The sequence below is a fragment of the Scyliorhinus torazame genome, chromosome 8, assembly GCF_047496885.1.
Source record: "Scyliorhinus torazame isolate Kashiwa2021f chromosome 8, sScyTor2.1, whole genome shotgun sequence".
In the NCBI taxonomy this organism is placed as follows: domain Eukaryota; kingdom Metazoa; phylum Chordata; class Chondrichthyes; order Carcharhiniformes; family Scyliorhinidae; genus Scyliorhinus; species Scyliorhinus torazame.
In genome coordinates, this window is record NC_092714.1 from 252,506,178 (window position 1) to 252,524,762 (window position 18,585).

The 18,585-nt window shown below is 45.5% G+C and overlaps 1 protein-coding gene across 11 annotated transcripts in view; it reads right to left on the bottom strand.

Annotated features, from left to right (window-relative positions):
* Positions 1-856: 856 nt before the first annotated feature.
* zmynd8 (zinc finger, MYND-type containing 8) overlaps positions 857-18,585 on the bottom strand; it is a 155,476-nt gene continuing 137,747 nt past the window's right edge. For 10 of the 11 annotated variants that reach the window (XM_072515128.1, XM_072515130.1, XM_072515126.1 and 7 more), the window contains 3 exons: positions 18,064-18,303; positions 14,742-14,899; positions 857-1,866 (listed from right to left, as the gene is read on the bottom strand). In XM_072515128.1, coding sequence (XP_072371229.1) covers positions 1,765-1,866; positions 14,742-14,899; positions 18,064-18,303 — 500 coding nt within the window. In that variant the 3' untranslated portion in view covers positions 857-1,764. Of the gene's footprint in view, positions 1,867-10,158; positions 10,960-14,741; positions 14,900-18,063; positions 18,304-18,585 lie in introns of those variants that run through there. The other variant, XM_072515124.1, reaches the window with a different exon arrangement.

Genomic DNA, 18,585 nt, shown 5'->3' on the forward strand with positions numbered 1-18,585 from the left:
CAAGAAAATCTTCGGCCAGTTCACCTGTACAGAAATCAACCGTTCCTGTTCATGGAAGATGCAGTCTCCTGAAATATAGAATTGATAACAAAATAGCCCATTTTCACTCAATCCAGTAACTGCACTTGTACCGCACCCGCCCCCCCCCCCCCCCCCCCCAAACCCTCCAAAACATTTTCTGGACTGAGAGCTAAGCAGTGCATTATATTCCCTGTATTACTCATGCAAATGCCTTATGATAAAAGTATTTGATATTTGTTACGCAATTATATGTACAATTCGTGTAAAAGTAACTGACTTAGACTCGCAGTATTTTTTTTAAAGCAACAGCCCCACCATCTGTTAGGAAAGTCACATTGCATATTTAGCGACCATTTTTGCTTCAAGCCTTATTAATATTCTTTTTAAAAAGTGATTACAGACTTCTGTCCCTTTGTGGTAACACAAGTCAAGTGTCCACTTTTTCCTGAGCTCCGCAGCCAGTTGAATTTTAAATTTAAAAATCTGCTTCTCAACTCCAGTGGTGCCGGAATATTTCACTCCAAACCCGGGTCAGGGCCAAGACTGCCAGCTCAATTTGGATCGGGCTAGAGGCGGGGAGCAGGCATGAAGGACGGCGGCAGGTAACTGACCAATGGCCTGCCTCAAATCTTGGCTGCAAAGCGGTTACAAATCTGGCCTATGGCTTTCAAACAGTGCATAGCAAGAAGCCCACACATTTAACAAAAAACAGGAACACAAGTACAATTTTCCATTCTTTACCTCAGTCCAACACTAATGCACTTTTCTATCGTGGCATCAAGTATTTAGAGATTCACAAAATATCTACGAGGCAGCAATATAGAGATACAAGCCATTTTCATTTCTTCCATTTTTAATATAAACTTTGTACAAAGAAATGTGAAAAAATACTTCCATATGCTAAAAGCAATTTTGTTTCACAAGTTAGGCTAGCAAGTCATGTCCTCAAAAAACAATGGTAAATTTACTATTAGGTCAATTTTTTTTCTATTTTTTAATTTTAATAACATTTACCCATCAGGACTGGTTGAAAACTGTACAAACAGCTTATTTTATAAACCAGAATGAAAAATAAAAAAACAAAAATATACACATCAGAAAAAGCACTGGAATCATTCTGAACACAAAAGGATCATCTCATATACACACAAACTCCTTGCGTTCAAATGTCACACATACCAAGAGCAAACAATTGCTAACAAGTGGAGAAGAGGGGGGGGGAAAATGAGCAGCGAGATGCACCTCCCCACTTTGTACTCCTTCATTAGAAATGCCAAGACTTACCTCCCATTTCATGCTTTTTACGTCACTGGGTTTCACAGACTCCTACATATAAATATTATATGCTGTGCTCCAACTACTCAAGGCTTTTTTTGTGTTGCATGCTGTGTACATTCCCCGATTCACTACATTTTCTGAAACTAGAGTCTAGAATCTTCCATTAAACCACATTAAAGGAAAATACAAGGGGGACGAAGCTTTAGAATTGACAACTTCTTTAAAAGGCTCGCAGATGTGATCACATTCCGAAGAATTCAGCTTGAAACTTTTTTTGTTTTGTTTTTTAATGCTAGGCGAGAATGTAGTGTCACAGAAACTTTGTATATTATGTACAAAGCAGATATGCAATTAGTTTATCCACTCATGGCTGGAGCGCTGGGGCAGTATTCACAAATTCCCCATGCAAAGTCTTGCTCCATTATGTTGCCTTCTTCAAATGTCCTTCCCCAAGGAATGCAGCTTTCAGGCTCGGCGGGTTTGGACAGGCAGTGTGGTCTGGGGGCATTGTGCCTCTGGCTGCACAGCAACTGCTCCAACCACTGGATTCACCACAACTGGCATAGTCTGTGGGTGGAAGACAAAACAGAATTTAAGAGTATACGAGTTAATCCTGGACTTAAATAGCGCATTCCACAACTTTGCAATATTTAAAAAATATACCATCAAGATCTTTTGTGTGGAGACATCTTGAGTAAGTTTGCTCCGGTTCATTGACACCCAGCAGTTACCGCTCAAAGCAGGTGCCTGCAATGTACCTGCTGTTGCCCCAAATCTCCCACATTATGGTGTTGCAATACTCAGTAACTGGGTCATTGGCCAATCAATCAGAAAGCAAAGGAGGGCACCGCAATCAGATAAAACACTGAAATTCAATGGTAGATATGGCAACAACCAAAATAAACAAATCGCATCTAATCTGCCAGCTTCACATTAAAATAAAATCTGATGGGGAATGGTATCCCAAATTTAAAAAGTGTAGAAACATACCAAACTTAATCACCTTGGTATGGAGAGGTGAATGACAAAATATTATTTTGATAAGTTTCAAGGATAAGCAAAATGCAGTAGCCTGAGCTATGCAGTCACGTTCCTTGCTAAAAGTAGACACTCCAAACTAATGATGGACATGGCTTAAAAACTAAAAGACATAGATCATTCGGTTAGAATGTGCTTACAACTGGCACTTTTACATTTTCAACCTTCCATTCCCAATTGTCTGCAGCATAGCTGACAGACCGACAGTAAATGTAAACAGCTTTTCTGCCACATCTTCATATGACTGCAAGAGGAAGGACAATTTCAAGCCTCAGTTATTCGACATAAAATGGTACAATAAGTGGAGCAATAAGTGACGCAAATAGCCCCAGCATTATATTTCTTGCTGACATTGTTCTTAAAATGGCAAAGGTAAAATTCTGCTTTAATAAGCCCACCCACATAACGTTCCTTGCTATTTCAGGAAATTTGTAATGTTACTTCACTTTTTCTGTGACATTAGGAATTTAAAAAGCTTGGGGATCAGTCTACCGTGGCAATTTCTAACTGTTGCATGTTAGTGGTGGTGGGGATGGGGGTAGGCAGGGTGAGTAGCTGTGGTTTTTGTCTTTCCATGTGGGATTGGGAGAGACAGTCCTATTCCACCCAGTGTCACACAGGTATGTTACTTCACGATTTGGTTGTAGGTGATGCCAAGGGCTGGTTTCCCAGAGAATATCCAGTGATGGTGTTGGCTGCCTCAGTGCAAACCAACCGTGAGGAGGGGCCTTCAACCAGACATCATTCCTATTATTTGCACAAGCAGTCCAATTCTGCTTCAGATGTAGGTAAAGGACTCTTATTTTGTCCCATTCTCAATATGGCAGACAGCGCTTTTCCAGGTTTAAACAGGTGCGTGCTTCCTTTGGGAAAGGAGCAAAATGGCTAGAAAATGAGCACTGCATGAGCCTAATTTCAACGCCCGTGTATCATTGGCACAAAAAAAATTAATGTAAACTAAAAGCAACTCCACCAGACCCCCCCCTCCAACAGCCCCCAAATCAGCTAGAAACTCAAGGCATATGAAAATGATTCCATTTGCACACATCCCAGCCTTTAAAGCAACTTGGAAACATCACTCCAAACAAAAGCCTCTGAAGGCAAGGAGACCCTCTCTCCTACGTATCAACGGGCCACACTTGGGAATGAGCAAATTCAGGATTTTAATATAATAGGGGCTTTTCACAGTAACTAGGGGCTTTTCATTGATCCTACTTGTGACAATAAATGATTATTATTATAAGAGAAAATTACGAAGATCAAAGTGAATCGGAAGCTACTGAGCGCCATACTCTTTATTTCTCATTTCCACCCCTCACACAAACCCTGGGCAGGATTCCCCCAGCCCTGGGCCGGGCCGGAGAATCCCCGCGACCAGGCCACGCCGCCCCGATGCCAGCATGCGATTCTCCGCAGAGCCCACGATCGGGGCCCACCGAACGGCGGGCCAGCCTCTCTGCCCCCCAGCCTCTTTTCCTACGCATCGGCCGCTGTACTCCTGTGCCGGGGCCGGCGCGTTGAATGAGGCCACCGTGCATGTGCACGTTGGCGCCGGCGCCACTGCACATGCGCGGATCCCAAGGCGCACAGTTTGCGCCGGGATTGGCAGCTGGAGCGGCATGAACCGCTCCAGCGCCGTGCTGATCCCCTGTAGGGGCCAGAATTAGTCCTGGCAGCGGCCCGTTCACGCCGTCGTAAAACGCGACGGCGTGGACACTCTGCCGTGGGATGGGAGAATCCCTCCAAATCGGGGTTAACTACTACGAGTACGATCTTCCACAAACAGAAATAGCTTGAACATCTCCCACATGTCCTCTAAGGCAAGGAGAAAACTGCACAGAGAAAAATACCTTCTCTACTCAAGTTAGTTTCACTATCATTTCCATTTCTCAAATCTCGATGCGAAGCAAATAGATCAAGAAGGCATTAGCATTAATTAGTAATGCTAAAAGGACATGATGAGCTGTGGATGCAGAGGGGGGAATGGAATCACTAAACTGATAGTACATCTGAACTATAAGGGAGGAAGGGAGAATGGGAGTGAATGAGCGCCAGGCTTACACAGAAAATTGAGACTCATTCACAATGCAGCATCTTCATTCAGAACCAATATTCTCTGTAAGCTTCATAGCTACGCAGCAACCGGAAAGTCACTGCATAAGCTTGCAGAAATCTGTCCCTTTGCGTTACCATGGGCTCGATCTAACAGAAAGTTTCGAAGTGTCGTTTGTGTGGGTTTTGCTGGGGGTTTCTCCCCAGCTCTGTCGATGAATGCCCCACCGCTATCGAAAAACATTGTCACTTTTTTCGGCCCTGGGTAGTTTCTCACCGGGCTAGCCTGCACTTAGAATTATTTTCATCACTGGTGAGCTGAACTCACTGGCCAGTCAGGCTCCTCAGAGATCAGGCCACCATTTTGAAAGGATGCCCCGATCTGTAAGCGAGCTCGATGGTCCCCACACCCCACACCCATGGACAATGTCACCCCCCACACACATGTGCACTACCCCACACTCCCTCAAGTAATGACAGCCCGCAATGGGGTCGCTGAGAACTCCCCCTTTTCAGGCCTTCCCATGCCCCCTCCCTAGCTTCCAGTGGCTCCTTCATACACACTCTGTGCCCCCCCCCCACCTTTATAACCACCCTCCTTTCAAGGGCATGGTCTCCCCTCAAACCCTGACCCTTGGTTGTGCCACCCTGGCTGTGCTCCTGCCGGCTTTGCAGTGCCAATTATGCACCTTGGCAGGGCCAGGGTGCCCATGCCATGGTGTCCACGTTCGGGGGGGGGGGGGGGGGGCAGGGGGCCACCCTACACTGTCCTTGACCACTCAGGGGCCTCTGATGGCATGGGAAACCCCCCCTGGGTGCCGTTCCAGCTGGTCCACAGTGCCCAGCTGGGGTCTCCCTGGGGAGGCCAGTAGATCTCGGGTAAACACGCCTAAGCAGGTTTTAAACCTACTTCGGCATGCAAGGCATGGTCCCATCCACTGTGGGTGGGTTCCTGATTGTGATGCCTCACAAAGTCTGGGGAGATATCATGAGGCATACTAGCTGCCGGGGTGTCCATGGGAGGCATCTCCCAACCACATTTGGGTGCAACATGGCCGGTAGATCGTGCCCATGTGTTCAAACTACAAGGGGTCATGCACTTAAATAAACCACCCATCCACCCCAAAACGAAATGACACATTGCATAGCTTAAAACAATGGGCGGCATTCTCTGAATCCCCCCTCCCCAAGCCACGTGTTTCTCAGCGGCAGGATGTGGCATGCCATTCGCTGCCGGAGGGATTCTCTGTTCCCGCTGCCGTCAATGGGAATTCCAGTTGAAGCCACCCCACGCTGCCAGGAAACCCGGAGGCAGGAGATGCACTGCCAGTGGGACCAGAGAATCCCGCTGCCAGTGAACGGCCGAGGAATAACAGCCAATATGTCCAGCATAGGAAACAAAGTGAAAGACAATGTGCTGCATTCTCCGCCCCACAGCGCCACATTTCAGCCCCGACCCAGCCGGTCAATGGGGTTTCCCATTGTGGCGCAGCCCCACGCCGTCGGGAAAACCCCGGGTGCCGGCAAAACGGAGAATCCAGTCGGCGGAGAATCCCGCCCAATAAACGGCAAATTCTTCCACTCATTAATCAAAAATGATCATTGTTTCTCTTTCCACAGACCACCTGAATGTTACCAGCATTTGTTCTGTTCAGATTTCCAGCATCTGCAGAATTTTGCTTTTTCAAATTCTTATCCTGCCAAAACTCATTAAAATGTACCTTTTTTCAAATTTAAAGTTAATCCAGCTACATGTTGCCACTTCTAATGTTACATTCACTTTAGCGGAATTGCCAAGATGATATTTCCCGATCAAATCCCTAAAAGTACAATAGAACAGAGAGTGGGGGCATTTTTCTGTGAAGTAGTATATGTGCTGAGAATCACTTGTTTTAGAACTACGTGGCTTATCTGAAGACGAATTTCAACTTTGTGTTGGTAAACTGAATCCTCTGTACACTCGCTGCGCAGAAAGGGAGTTCTACAGTGAGACCCAAACACCACTAATCAACAGCAATGGCCGCAATGCCCCAGAGTCGAACCTTTTAAGTCCACTCTTGAGCAATGAAACATTAAACGGGAAAATTAACAGTATCTAAGTCAGTCTTCCCGAGCAGAGGTATCTCCATGGTAGACTGGTACAAAAGGTAAAGTCATATGGGATCAGAGGAGAGCTGGCAAGTTGGATACAGAACTGGCTTGGGCACAGAAGATAGAGGGTAGCAGTAGAAGGGTGCTTTTCTGAATGGAAGGATGTGACTAGTGGCATTCCACAGGGATTAGTTCTGGGGCCTTTGTTGTGAATGATTTGGAAGAAAAAGTAGCTGGTCTGATTAGTTAGTTCGCAGACAACACAAAAATGGTGAAGTTGCAGATAGTGAAGAGGATTGTCAGAGGAGGCAGCAGGATATAAACTGGTTGGAGACTTGGGTGGAAAAATGGCAGATGGAGTTTAATCCGGACAAGTGTGAGGTAATGCACTTTGGAAGGTCCAATGCATGTAGGAATTACACAATAAATGGGAGAACTCTTGCGTGTACTGACAGGCAGAGAGATCTGGGTGTGCATGTCCACCGATCACTGAAAGTGGCAAAGCATGTGGATAAGGTGGTCAAGAAGGGATACAGCCTGCTGGCCTTCATCGGTCGGGGCATTGAATATAAAAATTGGCAAGTCATGTTGCAGCTGTACAGGACCATAGTTAGGCCTCATTTCGAATATTGTGTACAATCCTGGTCGCCACACTACCAGTAGGATGTGGATACTTTGGAGAAGGTACAGAAGCGGTTTACTAGAATGTTACCTGGTATGGAGGGCATTAGCTATGAGGAAAGGTTAGATAAACTCGGTCTGTTTTTACTGGCACGACGGAGGTTGAGAGGCGACCTGATAGAGGGCTCAAGATTATGAGTGGCATGGACAGAGTGAATAGTCAGATGCTCTTTCCTAGGGTAGGAGAATCAAGTACTAGGGGACATAGGTTTAAAATGCGTGGGGAAAAGTTTAGAACAGATGAGCGAGGCAAGTTTTTTTATTTACACAGAGGGTGGTAAATATATGGAACGTGCTGCCTGGGGAGGTGGTGGGAGCAGGTACAATAGCGGCATTTAAAGGACATCTAGACAAAACTATGAATAGGGTGGAATAGGAAGGATACGGACTCCGTAAGTGCATACGGTTTTAGTTTAGGCAGGTTCCATGGTCGGCGCAGGCTTGGAGGGCCAAAGGTCCTGTTCCTGTGCTGCATTGTTCTTTGTTCAGAGCTTGGCTCCTGGCTGCAATTTTTTATTACAGTGGTGGTGATAAGAATACTGCAAAATGTGCAGGAGAATAGATGCAAAGCCAGGGGCAGCACGGTGCTGCAGTGGTTAGCCCTGCTACCTCGCGACACCGAGGTCCCAGGTTAGATCCCGGCTCTGGGTCACTGTCCGTGTGGAGTTTGCACGTTCCCCCACAACCCAAAGATGTGCAGAGTAGGTGAATTCGCCACACTAAAATTGCCCCTTAATTGGAAAATAATGAATTGGGTACTCTAAATGTATTTTTAAAAAAAAGAATAGGTGCAAAAACAGCTGGATGATGACGTCCCTCGTAACTCCATTGACAGTTTCAGAACAGATCAGCTGTGCCTTTGTCTCTACTCTCTCGGAATAAAAAAGCACAATTGGGATGTGTGTATTCGAAAAGGGAACGGTGAAATTGTTTTCACTCAAATTGAAGCTTCCAGAAATAGGAGGTTTCTTTCATATTGGATGGGGTCAATATCCCCAGCCCCACGTTTACATCCCAAAGATACATTTCTAGAAGGATTACAATTAATAACTTTTGCCGAGCATCAACGTGAAAATGGTTCTCACCTAGGCTTTAAAAGCTATTTTACTTCTAACTAATTTGGTGGAAAAGTTTCATGTCAGGAGAGCGCACAATTGATTTACTGTACTCGCATCACACCCAACAGCCTCCAAATAGGTTAATCTGTTAGGAGAGGATGCACAGTTTGCCAAGACACTTTGTCTTCTATTGGGCTCATTATAACATACTGAGTGGATCTGCATCACGCAAACTTTCACAAAACATGGAGCAGTGACTGGATGGGCAGTGAAGTTGTACTGAAATATTCCAACATACAAGGATAGTTGGACAGCATGATGGCACAATGGTTAGCACTGCTGCCTCACAGTGCCGGGGTTCAATTGCGACTCTGGGTGACTGGCGCTGTGTGAAGTTTGTAGGTGCGCCCTGTGTCTGTATAGGTTTCCTCTGGGTGCTCCCGTTTCCTCCCACAGTCCAAAAAACGAGCAGGTTAAGTTGATTGGCCATGCTAAATTGCCCCTTAGTGACCAAAAAGGTTAGGTGGGGTTATAGAGATAGGGTGGGGACATGGGCCTAGATGGGGTGCTCTTTTGGAATGTTGATGCAGACTTGATGGACCCAATGGCTTCCTTCTGCACTGTGGGGATTCTACGTTGTGTCCAACTAAAGGAAAACGGAGGTTGATGCAATATCACTGCTCAGTCTAACAGTGTCTGCTTGAAGTAGCACCTTCAGCCAGTGGGGTATGTACAGATTTCTTCTCAGGTTTAAGTAGGTGATATTATGTTTTACACTCCATTTGCCAATGTCTCTTTTTTTAAATATAAATTTAGAGTACTCAATTATTTTTTTTCCCCAATTAAGGGGCAATTTAGCGTGGCCAATCCACCTAATCTGCACATCTTTGGGTTGTGGGGGTGAAACCCATGCAGACACTGGGAGAATGTGCAAACTCCACACGGACAGTGACCCAGGGCTGGGATTTGAACCCGGATCCCTCAGCGCCGCAGTCCCAGTGCTAACCACTGCACCACATGCCGCCCTTTGTCAATGTCTCTTTAATGGTAATGGGTTGCATTTACAATTGTGGGTTGAGTTGCTCGACCAGTTTAATAGGCTGGTCGTTGGTCACCCCTGCTCCTATCTGCAGTGCTAGTAAAGCATCATTTTGTGGATATCTGTATAAACTGGAGCTACTATTCTTGGTTTTAATATTGTGCTTTTATTTGGGAGAGCAGTTTTCACTTAGGATAAAGTGCATTTATATCAACAAACTGGGGCTTTCTTCTTGAGCTGGAAATTGCTTTGTAGACTGCTGGAAATTTAGAAATTTTGTTAGCAAGTTTATTTTAATGTTAATTTATCCTTCTCATTTTGATTATCAACAATCTTGTCTTGCTTCTATTACTGTTCATTTTTTCCCACATTCCTAGGGCAGCTACATAATTAGGGTCTTAAATCCGATATTGCCATCTGTTCCCAACAATAATTGCTAATATTTCACTTTTATTTAGAAGAGTGAGTAATTGTCTTCACAGTCTGCAGGTCCTCATGTCTGTCATGTCACTGTGAGGCGGCTTGATGTTTTTGGTTTGCTCTTCAGAATCTACAGCAAAATTGGACTGCAAAGTTACTATTTTGTTTGAAACTATATACCACTAATAAATCTCCTGTGGCTCCGCTCAGGGTTACATCAGGAAATGGCGTGGGGTCATTTTCAACTCATCGCTGGATTATAAAATTGGCACTGCAGTTTAGACGGCAGTAACAGATCAACCAATTTTCTTTCCTGTTGAAAATTACTCCTGTGTGCTTTTTAAAGCTAAATTTATTGTAACAACCCACAGTGGTAGTGGGGCTGGGCGACACATCAAACCTCCAGTGCTGGAAGCATTTAAAAGCAGCGTTTTGTGGCCCAAAATGGAAATGGTTATCCTCACTCAAACTCCATTCCGATTAGATTGGATTGGATTTGTTTATTGTCACGTGTACCGAGGTACAGTGAAAAGTATTTTTCTGCGAGCAGCTCAACAGATCATTAAGTACATGAGAAGAAAAGGGAATAAAAGAAAATACAGAATAGGGCAACACAACATATACAATGTAACTACATAAGCACTGGCATCGGATGAAGCATACAGGGTGTAGTGTTAATGAGGTCAGTCCATAAGAAGGTCATTTAGGAGTCTGGTGACAGTGGGGAAGAAGCTGTTTTTGAGTCTGTTCGTGCGTGTTCTCAGACTTCTGTATCTCCTGCCCGATGGAAGAAGTTGGAAGAGTGAGTAAGCCGGGTGGGAGTGATCTTTGATTATGCTGCCCGCTTTCCCCAGGCAGCGGGAGGAGTAGATGGAGTCAATGGATGGGAGGCAGGTTCGTGTGTTGGACTGGGCGGTGTTCACGACTCTCTGAAGTTTCTTGCGGTCCTGGGCCGAGCAGTTGCCATACCAGGCTGTGATGCAGCCCGATAGGATGCTTTCTATGGTGCATCTGTAAAAGTTGGTAAGGGTTAATGTGGACATGCCGAATTTCCTTAGTTTCCTGAGGAAGTATAGGCGCTGGTGTGCTTTCTTGGTGGTAGCTTCGACGTGGGTGGACCAGGACAGATTTTTGGAGTAGTGCACCCCTAGGAATTTGAAACTGCTAACCATCTCCACCTCGGCCCCGTTGATGCTGACAGGGGTGTGTACAGTACTTTGCTTCCTGAAGTCAATTACCAGCTCTTTAGTTTTGCTGGCATTGAGGGAGAGATTGTTGTCGCTATAATGAAAATAATAGATGGAATCAGGTAGGTTTACCTCTTGTGGCACCTCGAAATAGACAGGATAAGGAAGAAAATATACAAAACTTACTGCTCCACACATTTTATGTTTCTTTCTTTACAGATGGGGAACTCAAAGAGTTGGCGAAAAGGAAGAGAAAACGCTAATGCAGAAGGTTAAACACTGTCAGGGGCAGCACGGTGGCGCAGTGGTTAGCACTGCTGCATCACGGCGCTGAGAACCTGGGTTCGATCCCAGCCGGGTCACTGTCAGTGTGAAGTTTGCACATTCTCCCAGTGTCTGCGTGGGTCTCACCCCCATAACCCAAAGATATGCTGGGTAGGTGGGTTGGCCATGCTAAATTGCCCCTTAATTGGAAAAAAATGAATTGGGCACTTTAAATTTATCTTTAAAAATAAATAAAACACTGGGCTGGATTCTCTGTAGTCCAACGGCGAAATCGTGATCGGCGACTGGGCAGAGAATGCATTCTGACACCGGAATCGGGGCCAGTGCCGGTTTGACGCAGTCTCGCCATGCTCCGCCCCCTCCAACCCCCCGTCATCGTGACGTGTGCCGTTTCAACACCGTTGGCACGTCATTGGCTGGCCCACTGATGGCCTGAGTTCCTGATGTCGCGGATCACGTGTGGTCCCAGCGGTCGGGAACCTGGCGTGCCGGCTGCGGACAGTGTCCAACACAGCCATACTTGTCCGGAATCCGTGCCGCTGGCTGTGGGTGGCTTCTGCTAGGGCTGGGGGTCTGGTGGGGGGTGGCCGGGGGGGGGGATGGCTGTGGGGTCGCGTAGGGTTCGTGCACAGTCGACGCCATGTTTTACGGCGCGTCCTGTGCAAGTCGTCAGCCTTGCGCATGTGCGGCCCGGGACCAGCCATTCTCCAGCCGTTTTCGGCGCAATCCGCATGGCGCCGAGGCTAGCCCCTCACCAGTACCGGAGTCAGTGAGGAGTTTGCGCCGAGTTTCCTATCGTGAACCTCCTGTGGATTTTCCGTTCACGAAGGCACTTAGCCTCAGAAACAGAGAATCCAGCCCACTGTCCTTGACTTCTGGAACCTAGCTGTATTGCAGTTCAGACTGCAAGAACAAAATACATTTTATTTTTCTCTTTCTGCTGCAAGAGTCATCTTATACAAAAGGTCCAGATTTTGCTGTCAGTGGCAAACAAACAGTGCTGAACATTCATAATGCTGACAGCCACCCACATATGTTTTCTTTACTAAGTATTTGTACAGTTGCCTACGGTAATTAGAGAGCCAATTCAGTGTGGGATCCTCTACAGGGCATTTGTATGAAGGGCAAACAGGGTGTTGCTGCTTACTGAGGCACAGAGAGTCTAAACCAGGAAGAGCAAGTTTCAGATGTTCAATTCAATGTAAATTCATTTGCAGAAAGTGAAGCAAAAAAAAAAAAGAAAAATGGGTTGAAGATAAGAGTGATAAAAGGGATAGAAGAGTAAATTATTTATAAAGTACCTTGGCATCCCAGAGTGCCTCACAGGATCATTAAAAAGCAAAGTCTGACACCAAGCCATTTAAGGTGAAATTAAGGCAGATGGCTAAAAGCTTTGTCAAAGAGGTAGGTTTTAAGGATTGTCTTAAACGAGGAATGAGGGATGGAAAGGATATGTTTACGAAGATTTAGAAAGAAACGTGACAACAATTATTTTATAACCTCAACTATAATTACAAATACATTTTTACAAGTACATTTTCAGTGTCAGAGAGATTCATTAATTACACTTAAATGCATGCTCTATTTTTTATCAACAGGTTTAGTGTTAATCTTGTGGGTATACATCACAACTTCATGCCCCTCGTATTTTAATGCCAAGTTCATCAGTGAGTTACTGGCGTAGCAAAGCTTGGGGAGAAACAGAGCAACTGGCAACTGGGGCAACAATTACCGATTTCACCATTTTACTTCACATGTCCAGATGCCGGAATGTGTTGTCCAGTTCACCCACATGATAATGGTGTGCTTTGATCATCTCACTATTATCATCGCAAATCCAGGCCACTAATTTAAGATACGCTCAACCGGACTTGCAGAAATCAAAGGATAGCTACTGCAGCAAATAAGGAAAAATAATTCCAACTAGTGTCATGAGAGATTGGGGAAAACAAACATTACAGAGTAGAGGGAGTTTAACCTTGCATCTAGTACCTGTTTTACTTGATACTGATACTAGTTCCTCAGGACAATATTTCTTACCGAATCACAACTATTACAAAATCAACCAAAGAGATATCCATTTCTTCTAACCAATTTGGGGCTGCATGGCGGCACAGTGGTTAGCACTGCCTCATAGCGCCTGGGGCCCGGGTTCAATTCTGGCCTTGGGTCACTGGCACTGTGTAGAGTTTGTGTGTTCTCCCAGTGTCTGCGTGGGTTTCCGTCGGGTGCTCCAGTTTTCTCCCACAGTCCAAAGATGGGCAGGTTAGGTGGATTATCCATGTGAAATTGCCCCTTAATGTCCTGGGATGTGCAGGTTAGATTATGGGGTTACAGGGATAGGGCAGGGTGGACGGAGGAGTGGACATGGGTAGAGTGCTCTTTCAAAGGGTCAGTGCAGACAGACCCGATGGGCCAAATGAGCTACTTCTGCACTACTTATAACAGGAAGGGCAGGTGGCCGGCTGAAAATCACATAAGTTAATTTGCCGACGACTTTCTCTCCTGCTTTGTTGGCAAATCCAGGCCTCTATTTTGATGAGATGATTGAAACTGGAAACTTGCCAGTTGGAGAATATTTGCATCACTATACATGAGAACTGTGTTATATTGATTATTTGAAAATTTGGAAGTGGCTCAGCTAGCTAGGGCAGCAAGTTCTACAGGAGGTAGTACAGCATCAGAGGGAGTGTGAAGGCAGGATTAGACTCAGTTGATATATGTCTCATGATATGGTCGAGTAGCTTTCTCGCCTTCACTTACAAGGTTTACATATGAATAATGACCACTTAATCAGGCATTGTAGAGAGCCTGGATCTGAGCAAACAGACTTCAGCAGGGAAAGAATTGCTTGAAGAAAAGAAAGGAAGAAACAAAAGCTGACAGAGCAAAGGAAAAGAATACAGATACAGAATTCAAGTGACACTAGCCTCCACTGGATGTATGTCAGAATTAAGTCCATTTCTCAAGTAATGCTTGAAAAGACCCCTGTGCTGAGTAAGCAATTTGGTCTTAGTCCTGCCTAAACTGGAGTTGAATGAAGGTTTGTATCAAGTTTCTACAAGTGGGTCCTTGAAATTGAGGATAAGTCTTACCATCTTGATCAACACGCAAATAAAGAACTAATCATCCTAAAATTAACTGTATGTAGATTCTTGTGTCACTTTGGAAATAGTTAACATTGCAACATTGGTTTAAATTTGAGTCCATGTAACAGAAAAAGATTGTGACACATGCAAAAATAGAAATGGTTTAAGACTGCAATGCAAAACAAGATGATCAGAAGCATGCGATTCCGAAAACAAATCCATCAGAAAAGTATTTCAAACTGGTCCACAGATGTCGTATCTCCAACAACCCTCCAGCGGGAAGCTGAACTGAACTAGCATTGCAACAATTGATTACCAGTGAATTTGGTTTAATCACACACTGGAGCATAAAAAAGGTCGGTTTCGCCAAATAAAAACCATGGTTGCTTCAATTAACTGAGTCGCAAACAGCTTTATAATAAAAGACGATATTCATCAAATACCATAAGTTCTAAAGGCCTGAAATGTCTGAAGTAAGGTTCTGTAGACAGGCACTACTTACTGTGACATTTTCCTTGCTTTTCTCTGTGCTGGGGTCTTTGTCATTTTGGCTGGTTTTGCTCTCTGATGGTGACTGTTGGACCGCAGGGACTTGCTGTGCATTCTTATTTAATGTATCGGAGTTCGCTTCTGATTCAGTTTCCTGCTGGGTAGCAGTGGCTACAATCAAAAGATAAATCTGTTAAAGCCAAACTGATGTACTGACTCCGCAATTTAAAGGAAACCCTGGAGAGGTGCCAACTGTTTATAATATTTGTGGTACCGCTGTTTAAGAAAGGTAGCAGGGATAATTCTGGAAACTATAGGTCGGTGAGTCTCACGCCGGTAGCAGGTCAATTATTGGAGAGAATTCTCAGGGACAGGATTTATACCCATTTGGAAACAAATGGTCTCATTAGCGATAGACAGCATGGTTTTGTGAGGGGGAGGTCATGCCTCACTAACCTGATCAAGTTTTTTTGAGGCGGTAGCAAAGATGATTGATATGGGGAGGGCAGTGGATGTTGTTTACGTGGACTTCAGTAAAGCCTTTGACAAGGTGCCTCATGGCCGACGGTACAAAAGGTGAAGTCACACGGGAACAAAGGTGAGGTGGTAAGGTGGATACAGAACTGGCTCAGTCACAGAAGGCAAAGAGTAGCAGTAGAAGGGTGTTTTTCTGAATGGAAGGTTGTGACTAGTGGTGTTCCACAGGGATCTGTGCTTAGGTCTCTGTTGTTTGTGGTGTACATAAATGATTTGGAGGAAAATGTAGCCGGTAAGTTTGCGGATGACATAAAGGTTGGTGGAGTGGCAGATAGTGTTGAGGATTGTCAGAAGATATAGCAGGACATAGATAAGTTGGAGACTTGGGCAGAGAAATGGCAAATGGAGTTTAATCCGAACAAATATGAGGTAATGCATTTTGGTAGGTCTAACATAGAGGGGAAATATACCGTAAATAGTAAAACTCTTAGGAAAATAGAAAGTCAGAGAGATCTGGGCGTGCAGGTCCACAGATCTTTGAAGGTGGCAACACAAGTGGACAAGGTAGTCAAGAAAGTATACGGAATGCTTGCTTTCATTGGACGGCACATTTAGTATAAAAACTGGCAAGTCTTGCTACAGCTGTATAGAACCTTGGTACGGTCACACTTGGAATATTGCGCACAATTCTGGTTGCCACACTACCAAAAGGCTGTGAAGGTTTTGGAGAGGGTGCAGAGGAGGTTTATCAGGATGTTGCCTGGTCTGGAGGGTGTTAGCTGTGTGGAGAGACTGAATAGATTTGGACTGTTTCCATTAGAAAGGCGGAGGCTGAGGGTGACCTGATAGAGGTCTACAAGATTATGAAGGGCATGGATAGAGTGGATGGGCAGGCACTCCTTCCCAGGGTGGAGGGGTCAGTCACCAGGGATCATAGGTTTAAGGTCCATGGGGCAAAATTTAGAGGAGATGTGCGCGGTAGGTTTTTAACACAGATTTTTTACGTGAGTTGTGGAAGCTGTTAAAAAGGCATTGTGACAAACGCATAGATAGGATGGGTATAGAGGGATACGGCAGAAGGGAGTGCTGAGGGCTTTGGCAAAGGTTGGTATCATGATCGGAACAGGCTTCGAGGGCCGAAGGGCCTGTTCCTGTGCTGTATTGTTCTTTGTTTGTTCTTGTTCTATCTTATGGACTGAAGTTTATATCGGGCATTAAGCGTAAAGAATGAAGAGAGCAGTGTACTTGCTTTATTTAATGGATAAGATGTATTCAATGAACGATTAACGTCAGTGTTCTTATTACCTGGGCTTTACAGACAACACAATCACTTTAAGGAAATGGGCGCGATTTTCCGGAATGAATTCTGAGTGTGGTAACAAGCGGGAACTGCCGCAAGCTTCCCGGCGAGGCCAGCAAGGCTCGCATTGCAATTCAACGTTAGTTGGTCTACTTAAGGAGGCCCCTCGGGCAAAAAACTCTCCAGCTGATTCACCTGGACCGCGCTCACCAGCCCTCCCACCAATGAGGTCGAGCAGCAGTCAAATAGCACTTGTACTGGCAACCCCATTCAGCTCGCAGCCATGGCGCCGAGAAAACTGGCCCCAAGGTTTTTGAGACGCAAACCTGGGGAGGCTCCTAGATGCGGGATCTCCTGTTCTCCCGAGTGTCTCGGAGGGTGAGCCACAGGGCAGCCAGTGCCGCCTGGGATGAAGCGGCAGCAGCCGTCAACTCAGGAAGCGTGACAAGGAGGACTGGCCTCCAGTGCTGCAAGAAGGTCAATGCGTTGAACTCCCCCCCCCCCCGCCCGTGGAAACATCCTGTCCACACGCACCTGGTTCGGACATGTGCCCCAGGCTGGGGCCTATCCCCTGAGTGATCGAAGATTGGCCACTGTCTGTGGTGCGGCCTCCTGCACCCAGTATTCATGCATTATGGTGTGATTGGGATGCTCAGCAATGAGCCTCAAGTGCTACATGGCCTATCCACCCACAGGGATCTACTTGGGATGTGTGAAGTGCACACTTAACCACGATTACCAATCCTCTATTAGCACAGCCTTTAACTGCAAGGCCAGAGGCTTCCACGGTCAGCGGGAATTATGTGTGGTCTGTGGGGCAGAAAGGCAGGGGCTAGAGTTGCCCCCAGAATGGGAACACGCGGTCAAGGGGTTGGTATGATGGACCCACGCACATGCTCTGTGTCCCCGGGCTCATTGCCTGTGAGCTAAGATGGTGGCTCACCTCCTCGGCTCCCTGCAGCAGCCAAACACCAGGTTCACGTTTTTCAAAAGGAGTACTGAGTGGTACAGCGAGACCACTTGCTGGGGAGGCCGTTGGATCGCGGGAGCCATTGTATGGAAATAGGGCTTAAGTGGTGATATTTGGTTTCTCGCAACGCTACGGCGGGATACCGATTTCGCCTAAAGGAGCGGACCAGTTGCATCGCAAACGATTTGGCGCCTGGCATGGTTCTCATTTTCTGTCTCTCCCCCTATTCACCGTCCTCGTTGCACTCTCACTCAAGCGCAACTCGGCCGGAGAATCGAGCCCAATGAATCACTATTTATATTATTGAAACTGTTGCAATAACCTTGGCAGGCAAAGAATTCTACACTCCCCTTCTTAAAATCAGTGCTCATATCACATTGTGTCAAATATAATATACAATTTTTGTCCCACTTCATAAAAATCAAGGCATGCTGAACTTCTTTTAGGGAAATTATTTTCTTGAATCTGTTTTCTCAAAAAAGGTATACATCCCATCTATGTTCAGCATTAAAATGAGGCAATTCAGACTGAACACAATGTCAAGGCTGGAAAACCTCTCGTCTGTCTCTAGGTTATGGCACTATGTACCTGACTGAGTACAAGACTTCATGTGCTCTGGCCAGTGTGCCTGTTGGCAAGGGTAGTCACAGTAACTGGTGTTCCAGCAGCAGTAGAAGATGGCCTCCTTCCTGCAATTCGCACACCACTGCTTCTTCTTGGTTTCATCCACAGCCTGCTGCTTCTCTGCCTCCATCTGTTTCTTCATCTCGGTGACCATACGATCCTTTTCCTGCTCAAGACTCTGACGCATCTCTGCCATCGTTAACTCTAAGACACACAATCAGAAAAGATTTTGAGAAAATGATCACATTGTATTTGTCAACAATGGATTAAAGAACAGTATTTCTTCAAAGAAATACATAATTTTAAGATTCTGAGAGAGATAAGAAAGCATTTAATGGCATCTCAATGCTCCATCTTTCTGCGTTTGTGCTTTCTAGTTGCTTATCAAAAGCCCTGGTACAAATGTCGAGAGGAATCTCCCCTTCAAAGAAAAAACTGAAACTCTACTGTGCTCATACATTAACTGTACCAGTCACAAACTCCTAT